The following is a 20,892-nucleotide window of genomic DNA, read 5'->3' on the forward strand; positions in this document are numbered from 1 at the left end:
AAATTGTTAAGAACTCAAAATACAATCGAAATCTTAACTACAGTAATAAAATAAACATTATCTCCAGTCATACCTGAGAAAGCAGTGGCAGTAAAATCATTAACACTTGCAGAAGCCGTGATTTATAACGATGCTTCTGAGAATTAGCAAAGTCTCTCCGATCACCTATGCACTGGGAATACTGCTGCTTCAAGTGTTTATATACAACTACAGCCACAGCCCTGTCTTCCTGATTACATTTATCAAGGCTCAAGAAGAAACGAAGGACAACAGCTCGTACTTGCTGGTCAGACTCAGTGCTGTGAAATAATGAGAACATCACTAAATATTAATAAACACTGTACGGAGCACACAGTTTTCCCTTACTAACTACATTACACTACATAATCGTTTTCACATAATGACAAGAATACCAGTAAGGAAAACCTAGATATGAAAATAAACGGAACCATCTTCACAACTTGTCAACCTTCTTATGAAATACTGAATATTAACGCTGACTGACACTTGACCATACATTGACGTTCACAGTCTAGGATTGCATGTGAAAGGAAATATCAATGCCTCAAGAAGTTTGGATATTATAAAAACCTAATTTTTTAAAAATAAAATAAATTCTTTCATACAAACCCATTGCTTCAACAAAACCTATTTGTGCATCCGAGCTAAGATTGTAGGAAACAAAGATATATCTGAGCCAAAAGAATAATGTCTTCCTAATTTTCCAAAATGAATTAAAGAAAGAAGCTAACTAGAGACTGTCTCTATGAAGGCAGAAAGGTTATGCCAGGAAGCCTGCACCGTGCAAGAAGGACACCACGCTTACTGGATCTGACCATAACTGTGTGGTAGTGTGGATGTTGTGTTGTTGTCTAAGGGCTGCCAAGTTAGGGCAATCTACTAAGAGATGTGTAATTGTGTGGGGACTAACTTGGCAGAGTGGACATATGTCTGTTTGGGTGTTGTCTATGCGGTGTTTGTAGGTGTTTAGTGATTGGTGATGACCACAGCGAAGTCGAGTCAGATGTACTCTCTCCAATCTTGAGAGCTGTGTTTCTGTGCTGCTTATGTTGGGTGGGGTGGTGCCGAGTATTTTGTTGTTGGGAAGGTTATTAAGTGCTTGTCTGGTGAGGTGAGTATGGATGTGCTTTTTGTTTTGTGTGATGTTTGTGGGTGGTGGTATAGAATTCAAGATATTTGTATAGTGTCTGTGTGATGTATTCGCTATTTGCCTGTGTGTTGGAGGGTGGTCGTGAAGGTAATAGCATGGGCTGTTTGTGTTGTTTATGACCGATGCCAAGAATTGTGTGCCTCTCATGTCTAAGTGTTGCCTAATGGTGAGAATCTTGGTTTCGGCGTGTAAGTGTTCTGTTGGTGTGGACTGTGTACTGCCAAGGATGATTCTAAGAGCTGTGTTTTGTATTATTTGTAGTTTGTTTAGTTGTGTGTTGGATATGGCAGGGTGCCAGGCTGGGCTGGCATAGTTTATTATGGAGCGGATGTATTGTTTGTATACTGTGATGAGCGTTTCTTTTTGTTGTCCAAATGTTGTGCCTGTTAGTGATCTTAGTGCATTTAGTCTAGGTCTGCAATTCTTGATGATGTTACTGACATGTGGAGCAAATGACATTGAAGTGTTGTATGTGACTCCTAGGATTTTTGTTTCGTGTGTGTGTGGAATTGTGGTGTTGTTCAGCGTTGCTGTGGGTCTGTACTGATGTTCTTTGTTGTGACTAGTGAGTAGTGTACTTGCGGATTTTGTTGGTGCTACCTGTAATCTGTTTTGTGTGAGCCAGTTTTCAAGTCGTGTTATGTAAGTCTGTACTTGTGTGGAGCATACGTTTTTGTCTGCATGTATTGATATGATTGTTAGATCGTCTGCATATGAGGAGATGTATATGTTGTTAGGTGGTGTTGGTATGTCATGCATGAATAGGTTAAAAAATGTTGGGCTTAGGACGGAGCCTTGTGGGACGCCGTTCAGGAAGTTTCTGATTTTGGATGACTCGCCATTGTAGTGTACAAATGCTTGTCTGTCTGTTAAGTAATTGGCGAGCCAGCGTTTGGTGTTGTTGTGTAGTGTGGTGTTGTAAACTTCATTGATGAGAAGTGGTCTAGAGATGGCGTCAAAGGCTTTACTTATGTCTATTGTGATTAGCAGTGTTCTTTGTGGTGGGCGTCTGGAGTTAATGCCATCTTGTATTTTTTGTGTAAGGTTGGTGAGTAGTGTTGTTGTGGAGTGGTGTGGTCTGTAGCCATGTTGAGTGGGTGACAGTGGTATGTGTGGTGTGGTTTTGTGTAAGATGAGGCGTTCTACTACTTTTGATGGTGTGCAGAGTAAAGTTATAGGTATGAAGCTGCTTGTGTAGGTGTTTTGTTTGGTTTTAGAAGTGCTATTATTTTCCCCAGTTTCCAAATGTGTGGTATAATGCAGTGTGCGTATGAATAATTGGCTATGTTTGTCAGTGTTTGTGTGCCATGGGGACCTAGATGTTTTAAATGAATGTTTGAAATGTTATCGATGCCCATGGCTGCAGAGTTTTTAAGTTGTTTAATGATTCTAGCAGTGTCTTCTGCGAAGACAGAAGGCAGAAAGGTGATGAAATGCATTACCCCAGACTCAACAAGAGAGGAATTTATAGTATAGATGTTCCTGGATCCTAGAATTGTTCAAGACTTTTCCCAATTATTGCAAACACAGAAAAGGTGTAAACTTTCAGGCTGTCCTAAGATTAAAGGCACCCAACTCCTTGGCTATCAAACCTGACATGGTATAAGCAACAAACCAGCAGCTTTGTGTCAAGACTGGTCATGAACAGGTCTACCCTGAGGTGTCCACAGTTACCAGAATACCTCAAATTATGAAGTTTTAATTAATAAAACTAATATTGTAATACTTACCTGAACACCTGAATTAGCCCTGGTCACTGACCAGCCCAAACTATATCCCCATAATTTTACCCACAAAGTGGGTAATTAACTGTCAGCGTTACCAACGCTACAGGAAAAGTCTTGTCAAATGAGTTACCTGAGGTACCGTTGACAACGCTACTGCAAATACCGGCCGACAGAGGCTGACATCCCCAATTGAGTCACTCACTATCAAAAACTGAAGTGGGGAGGAGGGTGGGAATCATTCAGGTGTTCAGGTAAGTATAGAAGACACTGAACATTTCCTTAGAAGGGAGACGAAGTGGTCATACTCCGAATACTGTGCGCTCAGGGTAATACAGAGCTTGAAGATGACGAAGAAGAACCTGAGAAGCCTGGGAAAACATCTCCCTCAGAAAGAAAACTAATCGCATTCTTTGACAGCGGAGAGACGAGAAGTGTAAGGGACGTGGATGGAGTTTCTCAACCTTTGATAAATAGACTTTTAATGCTCGCACCGGACATAAGGACATCTCTGCTGGATCGCCGGTAATGAACTCTTGCAGATAAAGAACCCTAAACGAACAAGGCAAAGGGTTAACCTCTGACTCAAACTTTGCCACAGATTCTGGAAAAAGAGACAAATATGATATTTTTATAATAAAATAAAGTTTGTTCATACTTACCTGGCAGATATATATATAGCTGTATTCTCCGAAGGTCCGACAGAATTTCAAATTTCGTGGCACACGCAGTGGCCGATCAGGTGGTTAGTACACATTCCCGCCGCTGGGGCGCGGGCATCAGGAACCATTCCCATTTTCTATTCAGATTTTCTAATGCCACTGTCTCCTGAGGGGAGGAGGGAGGGCAATATGAATATATATATCTGCCAGGTAAGTATGAACAAACTTTATTTTCTTATAAAAATATTTTGTTCATGAGACTTACCTGCCAGATATATATATAGCTGAATACCACCTTTGGAGGGGGGTAGAGACAGCTAAGAATAAGGGAAAACAAGTTTAGAGGTAAAATTATTTTGGTTCCTTACCTGATAGCATAGCTGACTGAGTGGTTACTGTCACCCTAGCCTGCTTCTGCTTTCCTAGAGACCCCAGCAAGGTAGTGACCTATAAAGCTGGCGACTACTAGATGATCTGTCAACGGGGGCATGACCACAATGTGACTAGACCATAGATCATACAACAAGGACAAACGAGTATACCAACCACCTAACCAGCACTAAGACTTTAGTCAGAAAAGATTGGGAAGACTGACTCCATCAATCGACCCAACAACCATAAAAAACACAACAAAAACACAATTAAAAACCCCTCCTAAACAGGATTAAAGGATAGGAGCAGAGCTACCCCCTGACCCCAAGGTTGTAGCAGCAGCAATGTATGGTCCCAGAGAAAAGCAATTTTCGTATGCTACCTTAACATCTCTTAAGTAGTGTGAGGCAAACACCGATTCACTTCGCCAAAAGGTGGCACTGAGAATATCACTGAGCGCCATAATTCTCTGGAACGCCATGGAGGTAGCGACTGCCCTAACCTCATGGGCGTTGACTCTCAACAACTTAAAGTTGGAGTCGTCGCAACAAGAATGTGCCTCCTTAATGACATTCCTAATGAAGAATGCTAGCGCATTCTTCGACATGGGATTAACAGGATGTCTCACCGAACACCATAAATTGTCCGAGGGACCGCGAAGGTCCTGAGTTCTTCTAAGGTAATACCTTAGAGCTCTAACAGGACAAAGAACTCTCTCAGGATTCTGTCCAGCAAGGTCAGTCAAACCTTTAATTTCAAAAGATTTAGGCCAAGGGTTAGAAGGCCTTTCATTCTTAGCCAAGAATGTAGGGGACAAAGAGCAGACAGCATTGTGTCCCTTGAAGCCCACATGACGGCTGAAAGCCTGAACTTCGCTCACTCTCTTCGCCGTCGCCAGAGCAATGAGGAAGACCGTCTTTCTAGTAACATCCCTTAGAGATGCTGAATGAAGAGGCTCAAAAGGACTGGTCATTAAAAACTTGAGGACAACATCCAAATTCCAAGTAGGAGGAATAGGCCGGGGAACCTTGGACGTTTCGAAAGATCTCAAGAGATTGTGAAGGTCCTTATTATTAGACAAATCCAGTCCTCTGGATTTGTCTAAAACAGAGGAAAGCATGCTCCGATATCCTTTGATAGTTGGAACTGCCAACTTGAGCTTTTCTCTCAAAAAGAGAAGGAAATCAGCTATTTGGCTCACAGTGGTCGAGGAAGAGGAAAATCCCTTCTTTCTGCACCAACCTCTGAAGGTTGCCCACTTCGCTTGATACACTTTGATGGAGGAAGCTCTTCTGGCTCTAGCGATGGCCCGTGCCACTCGGCCAGAAAACCCCCTCGCTCTGACCAATTTCTCGATAGTCTGAATGCAGTCAGGTTCAGAGCGGGGAGGTTTTGATGGTATCTCGCGAAGTGGGGTTGTCTGAGCAGATCTGCTCTCATAGGTAGGGATCTGGGAACGTCCACTAACCAGAAGAGAATTTCCGAGAACCATTGGTTCGAAGGCCAAAACGGGGCGATGAGCGTCATCCTTGTTCCTTGAGAGGCCGAGAACTTGCGAAGCACTTCTCCCAGAATTTTGAACGGAGGAAAGGCATAAACGTCCATCCCCGTCCAATCCCAGAGAAGAGCATCTATCGCCACTGCGCCTGGGTCGAGAACAGGGGAGCAGTAGAGGGGAAGCCTCGCCGTTCTTGAGGTCGCGAAGAGATCCACGAGAGGGCGAACCCAAAGATTCCAAAGGTCTCGGCAAACCTCCTGATGAAGAGTCCACTCCGTCGGTAGAAGTTGGTGGCGCCGACTGAGCAGGTCCGCTCAAACATTCTCTACCCCTGCAACAAATCTTGTGAGGATTGAAATGTTGCGAGCTTGAGCCCAGAGGAGAATTTCTCTTTGCAAGGCCGAACAGGGAACGAGAGTGTGTTCCGCCCAGTTTTTGAGAGGTGCGCCAATGCCGTGAGTGTTGTCCGAGTTTACTTGAACAACGCGATTGGCAACTTGAGACTCGAAGAATTGGAGGGCTAGGAAGATTGCCGCCAACTCTTTGATGTTGATGTGCCAGGATACCTGTTGCCCTTTCCAGGTTCCTGACACTTCCTTTCCCCAGTGTTGCTCCCCAACCCGCCAATGATGCGTCGGAAAACAACACTAGGTCGGGGCTCAGAAGCTTGAGAGAGATCCCTTTTCCAACTTCACAGGATCGAGCCACCACTTGAGGGAGTCTTTTATGGAAGGAAGGATCCTCAATTCTTCTTCCAAGTCTTCCTTGTTCTTCCAGTTCTCCAGCAGAAAGAACTGAAGAGGTCTGAGATGTAGCCTTCCTAGAGAAACAAACTTCTCCAGCGAGGAAATGGTCCCCAGCAGACTCATCCATTCCCTCACCGAGCATGTTTCCTTCTCCAAGAAGACCGCGACTTTTTCGCAACATTGAACCTACCTTTCTAGCGACGGAGACGCTAGAAAAGCCGCTGCATTCATCTGGATCCCCAGATAAACGATGGACTGGGAGGGGATCAGTTGCGATTTTTCTACATTGATCAGAAGTCCCAGGGACTTCACGAGATCCAGAGTAAAATGAAGGTCCTCCAGACACCTTTGTTCCGAAGAAGCACGGATCAACCAATCGTCTAGGTAGAGAGAGATCCTGACTCCCGAGAGGTGCAACCACATCGCTATATTCTTCATGAGAAGAGTAAACACCCTCGGGGCTGTGCTGAGTCCAAAGCAGAGAGCCCTGAACTGGTAAGTCTTGCCCCCCAAGACAAAGCGGAGATACTTCATCGAGCGTGGATGAATCGGGACGTGGAAGTACACATCTTGGAGGTCTAAAGACACCATCCAATCCCCGGGACGAAGAGCTCCTAAAATTGACTGAGACGTTTCCATCTTGAACTTGTCCTTCTGGACAAAGTCGTTCAGCCTGCTGACGTCCAAGACAGGTCTCCAACCTTCTGAATGTTTCGGTACCAGAAACAGTCTGTTGTAAAATCCCGGGGATTTTGTGTCTAAGACCTGCTCCACTGCTTTCTTCTCGAGCATTTGTTCGAGAAGGTCGAACAGTATCTTCTGCTTGGCAGGATGGTACTTGGGAGATAAATCTCTGGGGGTCGAAGACAAAGGCGGAAGAGTCAGGAAAGGAATCAGGTAGCCTCTCTCTACTACTTGTAGGGACCAAGAGTCTGCCCCTCTCTCTCTCCAGGCTTGAGCAAAATGAAGAAGCCTGGCTCCTACTGGTATCTGGAGGAGAAAAGAGTCACTTGCCGCCCCTCTTGGGGACGACCTTGCCTCTAGGGAAACCTCTTCCTCGAGGTGCGGGTTTGGAAAAACTTCCCGTGGAAGCCCCTCCACAAAAGGGCTGCTTCTTTTTAGCTTGCTGTGGTAAAGAAGAAGACGAAGAAGGCGCTGAGGGACGCTTAGAGGACCTGGAAAGGAGGTCTTGAGTGGCCTTCTCCTGAAGGCTGGAAGCGATATCCTTAACCAAAGTCTGGGGGAAGAGATGGCTAGAGAAAGGAGCGAACTGAAGCTCTCCCTTCTGAGATGGAGACACAGACTTTGCCAAAAAGGAGCAGAACAATGCTCTCTTTTTTAAAAGAGCTAACGAAAACTGCGAAGCCAGATCTTCAGAGCCATCTCTGACGGCCTTGTCCATGCACCGTAGTACACTGGACAGCTCCCCCAGACTAATTGAACTAGGGCTAGTAACCTTAGTATGCAGAACTCCCAGACACCAGTCCAAAAAGTTAAAGACTTCCACCGTCTTGAAGAGTCCTTTGAGATGGTGGTCCATTTCAGTGAGAGTCCAGGAAACCTTAGAAGAGGACAAGTGAGATCTCCTAGAGGCGTCCACAAGACTAGCAAAGTCCCCTTTAGAAGTGGAGGGAACTGTCAAACCCATATCTTCACCTGTGTCATACCAAATGCCGGATTTCCCAGACAAACATGAAGGAGGCAAAGCGAAAGAAGTCTTCCCTTGGTTCTTTCTAGTCGTCATCCAGTCCTGAACTTTCTTAAAAGCTCTCTTGGTAGAGAAGGATTTCTTCATTTTAAGAAAGCCAGGAGATTTCCTCGCCTGAGACGAAGCCAACTGAGACGGGGGAGAGCGAGGAGCCGAAGCTTGAAAGGTTTCAGGAAATAAATCCTTAAACAGACAAGTCAGAGTCTGATAATCGGAAGAAGCAGAAGGAACGTGTTTCTCTTCGTCCGAGGGCTCTGACGGAAGGGGTTCTTCTTCCTCAGCTGGAGGGTCAGGAGAGCAAGGAGGAAGGAGACCCGATTCGCCGATACGCAAGCGGGACCTATCGTGTTTGGAAGTCGTGGCTAAATCCTGATGAGCCTGAACAGAAGAAGCGGGAAGTTGATCATCAAGAAAAACTGCAGGCGTGGAGTCAACGTTCGCAGGGCGAGAAGAGATAACGCGAGGAGAGCGAGGAGCGTCCTGGCGGGAAGCGCGCGCAGCTCCGTGACCGGACACGGAAGGAGCTTCACGATGAGGCGCGCGCGAAGCGTCCTGGGTGGAAGCGCGCCGAGACTCAAGGCGAGGCGCGCGTGAAGCGTGAGGAGCGCGCGAAGCGCGAGATACTCGAACCTGGCGCGTATCGGGAGAGACGTCAAAATCTTCAAAGTGAGAAGGAAGCTCCTTAAAGCCTTCCTTAGGTGCAAGACGAGAAGCTTCAGGAGAAGTAGCAGACGAAGACGACGAAGCGGGAGGAGAGTGAGAAGGCCTAGACTTCTTTACAGGCAGATGCAAATCTTTACGACGAGGCCTGTCCTTTCTACGATCCATAAGAGAATCCAGCTGCTGTTGCATGCCTAACAAAATCTGGCAAGTTGGGGACACAGCTCTCCTAGAAGACGGGCTGAATTTGCGAGAAGGAGAGTGGAGAGGAGAAGTCTTCTTCTTTCCCAACGGGGAAAGAGCTCCCGCCTTAGCGCGAGCAGCGTCAACATCCGTAGCACGACGAAACTTCTTCTGTTGAGGGACTTCCTCGAAACTTTCAGGGGACGAGCGTAAAACGTCTAGAGGAAGAGGACGTGAAGCGTCCTCTCCTCTCAGGCTTCTCTTGAGGGGGCGAGAGTCCAACCGAGCGCTCCAACCCCGACAAGGGGAGGACGTGTCGGAGGACGAGAAGCATTCCTTATGGATGCGTGCCCGAGCACGATCCCTGGCAGCCTGGGTGGAGTCAACAGGACCTGCCGAAGGGACGTCAGATCGGAGGGGAGTCCCGTAACCTTCATGCGGCTTTCGACATGCCCTCTCCCCGGTCTTGGGAGTTCGGCAGAGGTCCAGGCCTAGAAGCATTATAGGGTCTATCTGACGCCCCTCCACAACACTAGGGGATTAACACACACTACACTTTGCGCTTGCAGGGCATTCACTTTATTTTCAAGAGCGCGAATAGACTCAAGAACGAGAGTCAGAGCATTACTTTCTGCAACAACCTCAGGGCCCGAAGGCAACACTAAAGGGTTAGGACTACAAGCTACAGGGTTACTAACATGAGAAATCCTGACCGACTGTCCACAGAAGCACTCCTGGAGGAAGACCTCCTCAACCTATCACGCTCCAATTTACGCATATAGGATTCGTACTTCTTCCATTCTCCCTCAGATAATCCCTCACATTCATTGCAACGATTGTCCACAGAACACTCCATACCCTACATTTCATACATAAAGTGTGAGGGTCTACCGAAGCCTTCGATAGCCTCACCTTACAACCACCCAAGCTACAGACACGATAGCTAGAGGAAGACATTATATATAGAAAAGTCAAAGGCAAAATCCAAAAACGGTCCAGAAAAGCGTATGCCAAGTCACAGATCCAAGTCGATACCAAAAACAACCAAAATACTCAAGTGACAAAATATTGAAATCCAAAGGCGGAGGAACTGACAACAGGTGTTGACAGTCCGGCGACAGAGAAAAATCTGAATAGAAAATGGGAATGGTTCCTGATGCCCGCGCTTCAGCGGTGGGAATGTGTACTAACCACCTGATCGGCCACTGCGTGCAGCCGCTAAATTTGAAATTCTGTCGGACCTTCGGAGAATACAGCTATATATATATCTGGCAGGTAAGTCTCATGAACAAAACATATCACTTCCCACCTAGGAAACCAGCCTAGAAACTGCCTGAAGCTCGCCCACTTCTCTAGCTGTAGTTAAAGCCTTAAGAAAAAAACACCTTCTTAATCAGATGTCTTAACGTTAAAACTTCCGACAAATCCCACACAGGAGCCCAAGTCGGCAAAACAGGACGTTTAATCTTAAAGGAACGTAAAAATCATGGATGATCTTACTTCTAGAAGTTTTCGGGAAGACAGAAACTACATGTATTGCTAAGCGTTGAGCGGTAGCCAGCAATAGCCAAATACGAAAGAAACTTGACTTTCCGAAGGAATAAAAGAAAACCAGCTATTTTGGAAATGTAGGGTCTAGAGATGGAATGACCTTCCTTACAACACCAACTTCTATACAATGTCCAGCTGACCTGGTAAAGCTTACAGGTTGACTTTCTCAAGCTAAAAGAAAGCTGTCTAGACAGCTTTAGAGAGTCTGGTCTGTCTAGCTGCTCGCTCGGCAGTCGCCTGCAACTAGGTTCAGCATGCGAGGGTTTGGATGATAATGGTGAAAATGCGGTTGTCTGAGATCTTCCGAATGGGAAGGAACATCAGAACTTCCGTAAGGAGCTTAGGAGATCTGGAAACCAAGGGCATAGGGCCAACAAGGAGCTATTAGAGTCATAGACGTCTTGACACTCTCCCGCAATTTCCTGATTACCTGATGAATAAGACCAAATGGCGGAAAGCATACACCTGCATGTGATTCCAATTTTGTAACGTCGCAACGGTGCCTATCGACATGGGGTCCACCACTGGTGAGAAATAAACAGGTTGACGATGGTTTAATCTTGTCGCGAAAAAGTCCACAGATGCTGGCCACTTCCGGACAACCTGACATACTACTTCCTGAGCCAAAGTCCACTCTCCCCCCAATACCTGACGAAAGTGACTTAGTTGAGACTCCTCAATACAAGTTGGGGAAGAAGAGACACTTTCCGTTCTTCGCACCTTCTCAGGACTCTAGGTGTGTTATAGTATTGAGTTCTGTTGATCTTGATCCCCCCAAGTTCTTCAGATACAACACAGAATTACATTGTCACAAAACAGAGCTACTACTCTGTTGCGCACTAGGACTGAAAAACACATGAGGGCTTCCTTTGCAGCCCTGAGTTCCTGAAGATTTATTGACTCCTCTCATTCCCAATCCCTCCAGAGGCCCGAAGCCTGGGTTTCCTCCAAGGTTCCTCCCCAACCTTGATCTGAGGCATCTGAATACAGATGAACATCAGGAAGAGGGGAGTCGATAGACCTTCTGGGTGTCAGATGCACTTCTTCTGAACACAACAGAAGATCTGACAGGCAAGAATCGCTCCAAACTATAACTGCGTTCTCGTTGCGGAAGTCCCAGTGAGCCCTGAGACATACCTGAAGAGAAACACATCCAGAGACCAGACCCTGGAATTAAAAGAAAGAGATAAGACATTCTCCCTAAGAGGCTTCTCCAAACTGATACCGGCTGTTCCCTGTTGGACAGGAACACCTCTACTTGCTGAAGGACCGACTGGATCCTCTCCAGGGTTGGGAAAAAAAACCTCAAAGGAAGAGAGAGAATCCTCATCCCTGAAAGGTTATAGATTGTGTTGGAACCAGGCAACTCTTGGCAAAGATTAGACGAATTCCTAGTATCTTGCATAGATTCAATAAGAAGTCCCTTGCCCTTACTAGCTCCTCTAAAGAGGAGACAAGGATCAGCCAAGGTCTAGATACTTCAGCATTCTGTACCCTTGATGATGCATAATTGCCAACACCGGAGACATGAGTTAGAAGCAACAAAGTTTGTCATACTGACCATATCACCTGAACCCTGAGCAGCCACACGAATCAAAGCCTCCTGTGTGCTACTGCTGACGACGACAACACTAATTAACCATGGAGAAGACATCCTCCTCTCTAAAAAGACTGTTGCAGAGCGCAAAAGGCGCCCTCAACAGAACCCTCTTTTGAATGTCCGGATAGTGAGGCGGAAGATGATTTAAAAAGAAGTCTCTCCTCTTCATGCCAAAGAACATTGTACAGCCAGCCGAAATGTTAGCCTAGTATGCCAACCCCATCGAAACTGAAGTGATGAGGCTGTCAAACAGTACAGGATTGGAGGGAGTATATCCATCTTGTTTGAGAAACCCCATAAACCCAGACAACATCCACATAGAGTGGGACAAGGCCTCAGACTGGCTGCAAAAAGTGTCCCCCAAAATACAAGCCTCACAAGATGTAACTGCTACCAAATGATTCAACAAAGGAACCCGAGAGAGAAGAGCCTCAACAGATTCGGGTTACCTGCTACCCTATAGAACAACTTCCGATTAGGAAGCAAGGTTGAATCCTGTCTACCCGACCCAATAAGAGAAGCTGACTAAAAGTCCGCCTCCCTCAACACCTGCCCGACTCAGCCAAACCAGACCGGTTTACTTGCTGTTTGGGAGACTACTGGTTTAGTTGCCTACAACGATTCAAACATTGCTTGGTTTGGTTGTGTAGATTCCTCAGGAGCCTGGACTGCGAATAGAGAGAATGGATAAAGTCCACCATCCGTTTATACTCGCTTTCATTCGCTGGAGAAAAAACCTGTATCTGGTACCGGCTCCTCTTCTTCAAAAGAGCATTCTCTGTCAGACTGGTCTGACCGAACTGGGACAGGAAAAGAGACAGACTGACCACCTGCAAGAGCTACACCTGATAACACGGAACTCACTACACCTGGATGTGCGAGACCAACACCTGACATACCTGACCCCATCATACCTGAGCCAACAGTAACCCGGTTGCGCAAACCCTGTACCAACTAAAGCCGATGACAAAAGTCTTGAGTCAGTCGCACTCGACTGTGCGAACCCCGCACCACCCAGCGACGATGACATAACACCTGGGCAACAAATGGCCACCCCTGCGAGGGGAGAGGCCGCAACACCCGATCCACCCAATGCCAGATAAACCAACGCCGCACCAGGACGGGTATCCGGAGCTGAAGTCACACTGATTAAGGGAGAGGGAGGAAGAACTCCCTGATGACCTAGAACCAAAGCCGAACCCACAATGAACACCTTAGAAGGAGGAACAGAAATAGCCGCAGGAAAAGTTGAGAAAGAAGTAGAAGAAGGAGACAAAAGAAAGAGGCCACACTCAGAGTAACCACTGGAGCACCTACCGCCAATGTTGGACAGGTGGAGAACATACCAACTGGTCCAGTACTCAAAGGTGTTTCTCAGTACAAGCTATGAGCTGCGGAACCAATGGGGAGGCTGGAGACACCATCGGTACTAATACACTCAACGATGGCGCAGACGAAACGCCAAATGCCGTAGCATCCGCAAGAACCGCGGTGGACACATTACGTTTTAAACCAAGTAAAGGATGAAAATACGGAGTTGCGGAAGACTCCGCAACCGCCTGTTAAGCATGTAGACTAGAAGCCTGAGAAAACTACAAGACCCATGTAAGGTGCTAAAGAAAACAGCCCCACCAAGGGTGCACCTTACCTCCACCCCGAAGAGAGAGAGGGAGCTGCTGAAACTCTAACATTACAGGATTGCACCAATGAAAATTCTTTGCTCTGCTGACTTAATGGCAAGAAAACAGGATGAGCGAGAGAAGACTCTGAAGAGAGACCTGATAAAGAAGATTGTGTAAAGACATTGGAAGGATGCTTTAGAAAAAATTGGGGAAAAAAGGAAAACTCAGAAGCAGCAGAAGAGGCCATAGTTTTTAGAGAAAGAAAACTAGACCAACTCTGTTCCCCCTTGATAATCTTGACAGACATCACTAGCAAACTCAGGAAAATTCTTTTTCTTCAAGATGTGATCGTGAATGTTGGAAAATCCAAAATTTAAAACATTGCCTGACTAGTAATCTATAACCCTGTGACAAACCCAACAATTCTGCATTATATTGAGCCAAATTGAAAACCCTATCACCAGAATTACCACCACCGCAAGACAAACCAAACTCATCCACCAAAGGAAAAGGAACCTTCGAAGACAAAGGAGCATTCTCCAACACTACAGAAGCCAACAAACCCGAAACCACATCCGAACGACGAACCATGGACTTAGAAACCTTCTGTTGTAAAGAACTCGAAGCAGAAAATAAAACCGAAGATGGATCCAAAGACGAAGTTGCCAAACTAGAAACCCCAACCGAACCCGAACCCAAAGAAGACTGCACCTTCCACTTCTCTTCCTGAACACTTCCTAACTTATTTTCCCTACTCATCTGTGTCTTACCTAACTCTACATCAACCTCAGAACTTACACCTTGAGTGGGAAGGGGGGAAACTGCTGCTAACACTGCCTGCTCTGCGCCAGGGGGGCTAGGAGAACCTACCTTCAAGGCTTGCAGTTCTCCATAACCCCCGGCACCCATTAGGGCTGGTTCTGGAACAGGCAGGGGGCTGAAAAAGAACGATTAGAATCAACTATGCTACTACTATCACTATCTATATTCTCTGTTAACTTACTCATCAGGCTACAAATAGGTTAGACATACTGGATGATAAACTGTCCCCTAACTTCTTGAATAATATCTACTGACTGTAACCCTACAGCTGATCCTGACCTATGCTTACTCTTCTAGGCAAAGGATTTTCTGTGTTTCAAATAATCCTCCATTTGATCTACTGACCAAGACCTATACTCGTCACATCTCTGACTGATACTACACTGAACCTTTCTACATAAAATACAAACAGAATGTCGATCGTGTTTGAGGGCACTCTTCCTACGCTTGCAGGACGTGCAGGACTGATGAGTGGCAGCATCTCCTGCAGTAGAAGGCTCAGTTGTTGAAGCTGTAGACGAAGCGGAAGCAGCAGCGCTAGCAGACGGCAGCATCTTCTTGTCTGACTTATCCAGTCGAGTCCAAAGCACTGATCCAAAGTTAAAACCAGGAGAGAAGTTCCAAATCCAGTCAATAAAGTAAAAATACAGGAGAAAAAGCAGGTTAGATGACCAAAAGTTCGCCTGATGTGGGACACACCCACACAGCATGGCGGACTAATAACAATTGAGGATGTAGGCCTCTGTCAGCCGGTATTTGCAGCAGCGCTGTCAATGGTACCTCAGGTAACTCAATTGACAAGATTTTTCCTATAGCGCTGATAATGCTGACATTTAATTATCCATGTTGGGGGTAAAATTATGGGGATATAGTTCTGGCTGGTCAGTGACCAGGGCTAATTCAGGTGTTCAGGGAGTGTACTGCAATGTTTAAATTTACTGACAGTTTTCAAAGAGAACCTCTATTCATTTATGTGTGCTTACTGAATGAATAAAAAGGTTGCCTCTTTCTTCAGGAAGTTAAGGGGTAAACTCTCTTGATGCCATAAGTCCAGAAAGAGAATTCCCACTTTCTTGTAGACATGTTCTGTGAACAGAACTTCTGGAGATGGAGGTACCTTAAGGGCTACTATCTTTAGATTCTAATTACTCTGTCACTGAAGGAATTATCCCCATGTCGTCTGAGACATCATCTCAATTCAGTATGCTCACAATTAGAACCATCTTACCTCATTCCTAAGTACATATTAAAACCAGAATCAGATCTCAGGTGCAAATCTGTAGGGCAATTACCAAACCTAGACAAGCACCTTGAAGTAGAGCAACTCCTCTGTCCAGTAAAAGGAAAGGTACTTGGACTCGGGGTGAATGTTAACATGGAAATACCCAACCTCACGACCACATATTTTTAAAAAACCTCCTTCTGGATAAAGCAACAAACTGAAATTACAGCTGTCCACCTGAAAAAAAAGTGTCTGAACTGCACTTCCACTGCCTGAGACTGATGGAGGCCTACAGAGAAACAGACAAAATGTAAAATAATCACAAATCATGATATGAGTTAACACAAAAAACACGAGGAAAAACATTAAGCATATAAAAAAAGTGAGAAATAAGGGAGAACTTAACTCATCTCTAAACTTCGACTAAGGACTAAGTCTACACTGATACTAAGACCTAAATTAATAAAATTACTAACCATGTGCTAACTAATGACAGAAAAAAGAATTAGATTACTTCTTAGACTTACTGAGAAATAAATCTACAACATACCAAGACCTGGATTTAATAAAACTACCAACTATACTGTATTCTAATTATTGGCAGAAAGGACCATTAACTCCCCTAACAACTTGAAACAGTCAGCTCAGCTCAAAATCATTCACAAACCTATGTTATCTATACCTAAATGATTCTCTTAAACAGACTTTTCCTGAAACCCTTGTAATATCTGTCACAAGCCTTGCAAGGACACTGTATATAAATTACTAAACTCTTGAGTGTTCCCTTTTCCCATTAAAACAAAGAGATTTTAGCCAAGAGTTCTTCTCTAGATGCAAATAAATACTGGTACTTACATACTCTTTGGTGCCACCACTAGACAGGAATCAAAGCAGATGAACTATAGCTAAACACACTAGATATATAATAGTACATGAATGAAATTGAAAGTAAAAATATAAAGCAAGAAATTATGAGGATAAAGAGTGAAAATATCCGACACAAAAGTTGCTAGCACTAGGAACACGTTAACAGTAAGCCAAACATACAAAGAATTAGTGTGTTTGACAGCTGGGAATGGATCTAGCTGCACAGGCATAGTACTTGCTTAACAGAAATAGCTCTTCTTTCTTCAGAGTATTTTTGTCTGGAGCATTTCATGACTAATAAAATGGCCCCTATAAGTAATGAGTTCATTACAAAACAAACTTCAACTTTTATGCCAATTGAATATCAACTTCTGAAGTATATAGAGCACCGAATTTCCTAGACATTTAAGCAAATGGAGTCTTAAAAACAAGTAAATACTGTAAGTAAATTACACTAATTGACTTCACATATAAAAGATGAAAGCATACTTACGGTTCTACTAATACACTGGTGCTGTACATATCTGGACAACTCTTTATGTAAGTTATTGTATCCCTTATAATCTTCTGCTGCTTGCGATGTACTGTTCCAAACCTTGCTAGTATTAGGACAAGATTAATTACCTTTTCAGAAATAATAAGAGAGGCTGAGCAATCACCATCAGTGCTGAAGAACAAACCTTCCTTCTTAACCTTGTATAAACTGAGAACCAGACTTCTAGCCATATGATTAGCAATACCTTGAACACCTTCTGCAGCAACCAGCAAGTTTTGTGATATCTGTTGATATGATAAATAAAGTCAATCTGGGTTTTATTACCAGGAGATAGATTAACTGGCTTTCCAATTTCCATCTGAATATTTAAAACAGTTTCGTAATAAACAAAACCTTACACTCTACATTGGTATTATTGTTATTATTACTGGAAATTATAGCTGTTTCCACAGCATTTAATTTATGTAGAGTCTTCTCTATTTGTCAACAATCTTCTTCTCATCAGCATGTACCTGGTATATAGTCTCCTAAGGACATATCAAGATTTCTGTTGTCTTAAGTTTATTTCCTCTAATGTGTAGACAGCATACTGGCAGTCATGTATGAGAGTACAAAAATTAATTATTTGGGATATGTGATGTACAGGTATTTATAGCAGGCAGGGTGTTTGCAATAGGTGGGTTGGTCAGTAGGCTGAATTTTATTAGTAGTCGTAGGTTGATGACGAAATCTGTCGTTGAGGTGCTGAGATCTTCTAGGCCTAACCAGCATTGCTGGCTGGAGGTGGGTGTTGGCTTGGGTACCCCTCACTTGTGTGGTTGTTATTATAGGCTGTCCAGGTGACATATCATCAGCATCCAGTGCTCTCTCTCTCTCTCTCTCTCTCTCTCTCTCTCTCTCTCTCTCTCTCTCTCTCTCTCTCTCTCATGATAGTGTTTGGTGTCAGATGATTTCTTATATCTCTTCTTATGATGGTGGGGAGAAATTCTGTTTCTTTTACCGCGTTGATGCTTGGCTTTTTTCCTAATATATGAAGTGTCTCAAGAAACCATAGGTATCGTTGGTCTGGTGTTTGGTCTATAATTTCTATTTTCTTTATAAGCTCAGCTCTTTCTGGTCTTTTGTTGTGATTTTCTCTGTAATGGTTAAAAATGGCCCCTTTTTGAAGGTGGCAAGAGAGACGCTTAGAGAGCCTGGTAGTGGTTATCCAGATATATGAGTGGTGGCAGAAACATCTTTGAAGAGGAGTGTCATCTATAAATTTACATGCCCGGTGGAAGGATGCCACCATTCATATAATGGGATGGCCACTGTGTGTGTTCAGTGCATTGTCCTTATCACTAAAGGTTGGGGATGAAGGAAATACCGAAATATCAAAAGTAGGTTCTTAATATCTAGTGGAGTTAACAAGTTCACAGACGTGCAAAGTGTGTGCTTATATGGGAAACAGAGCGGTCCCTTACTGGCGAAACATTACTGCCAGACAGACAAGGTTTGGTCACTAGGGGAATATCAACTAAGGACTGCTTTTCCCAGTCCAAGCAAGGGGGTACAGGGGAAAGCGGGTATGGGTCAACACTAGGAGGTAGGTGGCACTAGGCGAAGAAAACAATGGTTTTGCCGCCATACACAACCACTAGGGAGACAAATTTCATAATCCCTCGACCTGCCTAAACTCATGACTACCCCGACCTTGTCCCAGCAGTGAGATGTCAGGTCTTGGGTCTCAACATGCTGTCCAATAGTCAACCTGGGTAGGGGCAGGCATGCTGATCGTACCAGGTCTTAACCTGCTCAACACGGGTGGCAGCACGACAGTCACAGTCCTCAGTCTTGACCTGCCACTCCTTTGAAAAGGACAGTGGTGGAGGGCAGCAGGAACTATAACTCTTGCTCCATACAGGACAAGGTCACCATCAGCGTAGAGCTCATCCCGTATCTTCCAGTATGGGAGTAAGGAGTTATGCAGATCATACCTATTGGAAGGGAATCCTGCGGTGACACCGTCGAGTAGGCAAGTGTAGACAGGATCTGCTCTTGCTGCATCTCGTAGATCCTGAAGGATCCTGTCGGCATCTTGAGCTGGAGACTCTCCTGAACTGTTAGGAGATGGGTGGGAGAAGGGGCACCTGCGATTTCGTCCTCTGGTGCGGGGTAGCTGACTGGGGCTCGAGGCAGGACATCAGGGATGTTCAGAGACTTGCCAGCACGCCTCACAACTGTAAATAAGTAGGGCGAAATTTTCTCCTTCAGACGCTGAAGGCGAGGATTCTCGATAGCGTCCAGCGAGTAATGATTCAAGATAGGTATGAGGGGACGGTGATCCGTCATCAGAGTAAAGTTCTGTAGGCCAGCAAGACACAACCTACATTTTGACATCGGCCAGACCACGGCCAGCATCTCAAGCTCAATAGTGGCATAGCGTGTCTCAGCATCGGTAAGGAATCGTGAGCCACACTGAACTAGACATAGGCGTCCACTACCATGGTCCTGCAGAAGGGCATATCCAATACCATTAAGGCGTGAGGCATCTGTCTGGAGGACAACAGGCAGGTCTGGGTTGAAGGCAGCAAGAACGGGTGGACAGAGGAGTGCTGACTTGACACATTGAAAGGCCTCATCATGATCAGGGGTCCACACAAATGTTCTCTTGGGGCTCATCAGAGGGCGTAGAGGCCGGGCTGTAGCAGCAACATCAGGGGTGAACTCTGACAATTGGCTGACCAGGCCCATGAATGATCTGAGGTCAGTCAGGTTAGCTGGAGTCGGGAAATCCCTGATGGCACTGACTTTTTCTTGATCAGCCTAGATGCCCTCTCCTGAGAGTGTGTATCCGCAGAAGTTTACAGTAGGTGCGGCAACCACAAACTTGTCTTTGTTGAGGGTAATTCCAAACTTGCAGCATCTGGTGAGCATCTTGTGGATATGGTCAAGGTGTGACTGGTAATCCTCATCGTGGAGAAGGATGTCATCGACAACCTTAACACAGTTCTTGACTCCTTGAAGGGCCATATAGCCTTGCAGACAGAATACATCTCCAGTAGCTGAGAAGCCCATCAGTCCTCTGCAGTGTTTGAACTGACCATATGGAGGAATGAAGGTAGTCAAATGTTGATCCTCTTCGGCCAGTTCCATTTGCCAGTACCCACAGAGGGCATCATCAGCCCTATGAATAGTGGCGAAGGGTGTGGGCGAAGGTTGGGCTGGGCGGGAACTTGGCTGCTCAGCTTGGAGAGGTTGACGATGATGCGTACTCCTGTGACATTCTTGGCGACGACGACGAGGGGGTGACACCATTCTGAAGGGTCATTACCAGTGGGCTTGATTATTACCTGGGCTACCATGGGATCAAGCTTCCTTGACCTGGTCCCTGAAGGCAAGGGGAATCTGTCTTGGGGTGTGGATGGAGAAGGGCACAGCACCATCCTTGAGATGAATCCTCATGGGAGATCCAACTATGGGCTTGAGAGGAGCTGACTTCAAGTCTTCTTTGGAAACCAACACATCTGAAAATTCTCGGAGGAAATATTCCTCAGCAGATGAAGGTGACGTGGTGGCTGAGATAGGTAGCTCCTTGCACCTACTGACATGTCTGACTTCAGCAATGGGCTAAAGAAAATCCAGAGATATTATGGCCAACTCTTGACAATGTGCATAAGACAGAAGTGGAGTCTGGACATTCTCATGGACATGAATCCTAGCAGAACAAGACTGCTTACCTAAGGTGAGAGTAGCCTGGTACATGCCAAGGGCAGGCGCCATTTTGGACCCATCCGCAGTAAGCATTGTAGTCGGCGGAAGAGGTTGCAGGCTGCTCCTGGGGATGCCTAAACTCTCTAGGAGTCACAGGCCAATAACAGTGACATCAGCACCTGTGTCGGGTAACATCTGTAAGCGAGAATTAATATCGCCATAAGACAGGAAAACATGGATGGGTTGGGGTGTCTTGGGGGCTGTGGAAGAGGGGTATCCTAAACGACGACAGCTG

General features: G+C 45.4%; 1 protein-coding gene across 1 annotated transcript in view; it reads right to left on the minus strand.

The window, feature by feature from the left end:
- Positions 1 to 20,892, minus strand: part of LOC136829459 (probable methyltransferase TARBP1) — a 67,650-nt gene that overhangs the window by 27,954 nt on the left and 18,804 nt on the right. Inside the window, exons 4-5 of the mRNA XM_067088149.1 lie at positions 16,902 to 17,188; positions 74 to 299 (exon numbers count right to left, since the gene is read on the minus strand). Coding sequence (XP_066944250.1) covers positions 74 to 299; positions 16,902 to 17,188 — 513 coding nt within the window. The remainder of the gene's footprint in view (positions 1 to 73; positions 300 to 16,901; positions 17,189 to 20,892) is intronic.

The sequence above is a fragment of the Macrobrachium rosenbergii genome, chromosome 44, assembly GCF_040412425.1.
Source record: "Macrobrachium rosenbergii isolate ZJJX-2024 chromosome 44, ASM4041242v1, whole genome shotgun sequence".
In the NCBI taxonomy this organism is placed as follows: domain Eukaryota; kingdom Metazoa; phylum Arthropoda; class Malacostraca; order Decapoda; family Palaemonidae; genus Macrobrachium; species Macrobrachium rosenbergii.